The sequence below is a fragment of the Morone saxatilis genome, unplaced genomic scaffold (assembly GCF_004916995.1).
Source record: "Morone saxatilis isolate NCDOM2014 unplaced genomic scaffold, NCSU_SB_2.0 Contig16, whole genome shotgun sequence".
Classification (NCBI taxonomy): domain Eukaryota; kingdom Metazoa; phylum Chordata; class Actinopteri; family Moronidae; genus Morone; species Morone saxatilis.
This window is the reverse complement of record NW_023339718.1, coordinates 5,634,587-5,637,405: the sequence shown is the minus strand read 5'-3', so window position 1 is coordinate 5,637,405 and position 2,819 is coordinate 5,634,587. Positions and strand designations below refer to the sequence as shown.

General features: G+C 46.2%; 1 protein-coding gene across 1 annotated transcript in view; it reads left to right on the top strand.

The window, feature by feature from the left end:
* Positions 1-292: 292 nt before the first annotated feature.
* The window catches only part of c5 (complement component 5), a gene marked incomplete at its 5' end in the record, with an annotated part of 13,054 nt that continues 10,527 nt past the window's right edge, over positions 293-2,819 (top strand). Inside the window, 10 exon segments of the mRNA XM_035658980.1 lie at positions 293-488; positions 567-720; positions 1,197-1,267; positions 1,345-1,442; positions 1,520-1,602; positions 1,712-1,802; positions 1,877-1,985; positions 2,144-2,276; positions 2,375-2,490; positions 2,606-2,794. Coding sequence (XP_035514873.1) covers positions 293-488; positions 567-720; positions 1,197-1,267; positions 1,345-1,442; positions 1,520-1,602; positions 1,712-1,802; positions 1,877-1,985; positions 2,144-2,276; positions 2,375-2,490; positions 2,606-2,794 — 1,240 coding nt within the window.

Genomic DNA, 2,819 nt, shown 5'->3' with positions numbered 1-2,819 from the left:
GTACAAACACACAACTTTATTATCACTGTACAAACACAACTTTATTATCACTGTACAAACACAACTTTATTATCACTGTACACACAGCAAAGTGCTAAATGCTAAATATTACATTGAAGCTTACGCATTCAGCAGGTTTGTTAACAGTTAGCATTCGTATGTAAACATGCCTTTAGGCTCAAACACTCTTCCTTTGTGTAATTGATCTGATTGGATTAAAGATTGATCGCTCGCTGTTCTGTTCCACCACTTAAAGGAAGTAAAGACGCAGTGTGTCCCCCCCCCCACGCAGGTTTCTGATTACAGCTCCTCTCTCGCTGCGTTTGGACGCCCTGGAGACGGTGATACTGCAGCTGTTTGATTTTACGGACCCGGTGACGGTCTACGTGTTCTTGAAGACCTCCATGGCTCCAGATCATGTGGTTCTGGCTCGGGAAGTCGTGACTCTCAACGCCGGTAACAACTACCAGGCCGCCGCCAAAGTCCGGGTGAGACTGGATCCACAGAGCGGGTCAGCTGTGATGCTTTAGGGTGAGACTTTAACCGCTCTCTGTTTCTCTCCCCAGCTGAACCTGGGTCAGCTGGATAAGACTGTGAGTCATGTGATTCTCCACGTCCAATCAACTGAGATCAACAAGCACCTGTCGATCCCCATCAGCCGAAACAACGGCTTCCTGTTCATCCAGACCGACAAACCGCTGTACACGCCGCTGCAGAGCGGTGAGAGCGCGCACGCCTCCAAATATCACAGATCCTCAATGTCCCACAATCCATTGCACAACACTCACTGTCTTTTTTATTTTTTTAAGTTACAAAACTACAAAGCAGCTTTTTCTTAGTTTTCTGTCGCACTTTGTAAATGTTTTGGGGCAGTTGGTGAGATAAAACAAGAATATTTTAATATGGACTCGAAATGAATGTAAAAGCTGGATTTTACTGTCGTGAGTCGAGGTTGAGCTTGTTTACAACTATTTTGTGTCGGACTCCAACTAATGATTATTTCCTCTGTTAATCCATCGACTGTATATACATTGTTGAGAAATACTGTCACAATTACCTAGAATTGCCCCTAACCTCAACATTGAAAATATAAAAATAACTAAAACACTTATTTAAATAGTCGATTATTAATTAATTAATGGACTAATGGTTTCAGCTGTACTTTCATGTGTGTGTGTGTGTGTGTGTGTGTCCAGTCAAAGTGAGGGCGTTTTCTCTGAACCAGGAGTTGCGGCCGGCCAATCGCAGCGTCTTCCTGACCTTCAGAGTGAGTGCGGCAACTGCTTTCAATGTCTCATCTCAAAGTGATCTCAGGTCTCAGATCAGTGATTCTGTCCCCAACAGGACCCGTTCCGCACAATCGTGGACATGGTGGAGATAATTGATGTCAACAATGGGATCCCGTCCATGCAAGACCCCTTCAAGATCCCCATTAAACCAAAGTAAGGTGATTCCAGGTTGTGTGTAACGTTATTAATGTGATTCCAGGTTGTGTGTTACGTTATTAATGTGATTCCAGGTTGGGGATTTGGACCATTGAAGCCTCCTACTCTGATGATTTCACCACAAAAGCAAAAACAGACTTTGAAGTTAAAGAATATGGTAAAACTTATCTTAAAAAAAACTTAAAAATATCTTAAACTTAAAAATATCACTTCAACCAACTGGTTTCAGTTTCAGTATAAAGTGTAAATGATCTGTTTTGTGTCAGTTCTTCCCAGTTTCTCCATCCTCGTGGAACCAGAAGCTAACTTCATTAGCTACGGGAGCTTCGACCGTTTTACCTTCACAGTCTCTGCCAGGTGAGTGAACTCGGTGACGTCAGAGCTCAAACTGGTCATTTATCTGCAGATTACACCACCTGTCTGTTCCTCAGGTATCTTCACGGCGCTCCGGTGCCTGACGCTGAGGTGTTCCTGCGCTTTGGCTACGTCAGCGGGAAGAATCCTCCGGTTCTCATTCCCAGTTCTGTTACCAGAGAGAGAGTAAGAACCACCGTTAATGTCTTAGGCAGGAATATATGTCTTCCAATCTCTCACTACTGCACGCTGAAATATGTCCGTAGACTTGAGAGTGAGAAAAGTTTTTCATGTAGCTCAGCCAGTTTACCTTCGTTAGAGTTAACGTTCTCTGTGTCCTTCAGTTGTCCTCGACAGGTGAGGTGAGCACGACCGTCAACATGCAGAAGGTCCTGTCCAAACACAACGGACCAAAAGACCTCAACAGTCTGGCAGGGAAGTACCTGTACATCGCTGTGCTGCTGCAGGAGGAAGGAGGTACACACACACACACACACACACACACACACACACACAGTGAACATCAGTGATACTCACACCCACAGGTATCCTCAGCCCTCCGCTCTGTCCCTCAGGTGGAATCAGTCAGGAGGCGGAGTTTGCTGCAGTGAAGTTCGTCAAGTCACCTTACAGCCTGAGTCTGGTGTCCACGCCCCCCTTCATCAAACCTGGACTTCCTTATATGGTCCAGGTGTGTGTCAGCAGGTGTAAAACAGTTAATACACAACAGCTGTCCAGGATGGCGAAGTTACAGCTGAGCTCAGGGTGCGATCGATCCCAGAGTAACAGTGATGGTTCCTCTGCAGGTGCTGGTGAAGGACCACCTGGACAAACCGGTGAACCGGGTTGAGGTTCGTCTGGTGGAGCGACAGCTGGTCGACGCAGCGATGGGCAACTTACAAATCATCTGTCCAGACACCGTCGTCAGCCAATCAGACGGCCTCGCTGTTTTCATCTGCAACATACCGGGTAAAGGAAATAGTGCAGGGCTGCAGGTAAGGAGGAAGAGGAGGAGGAGGA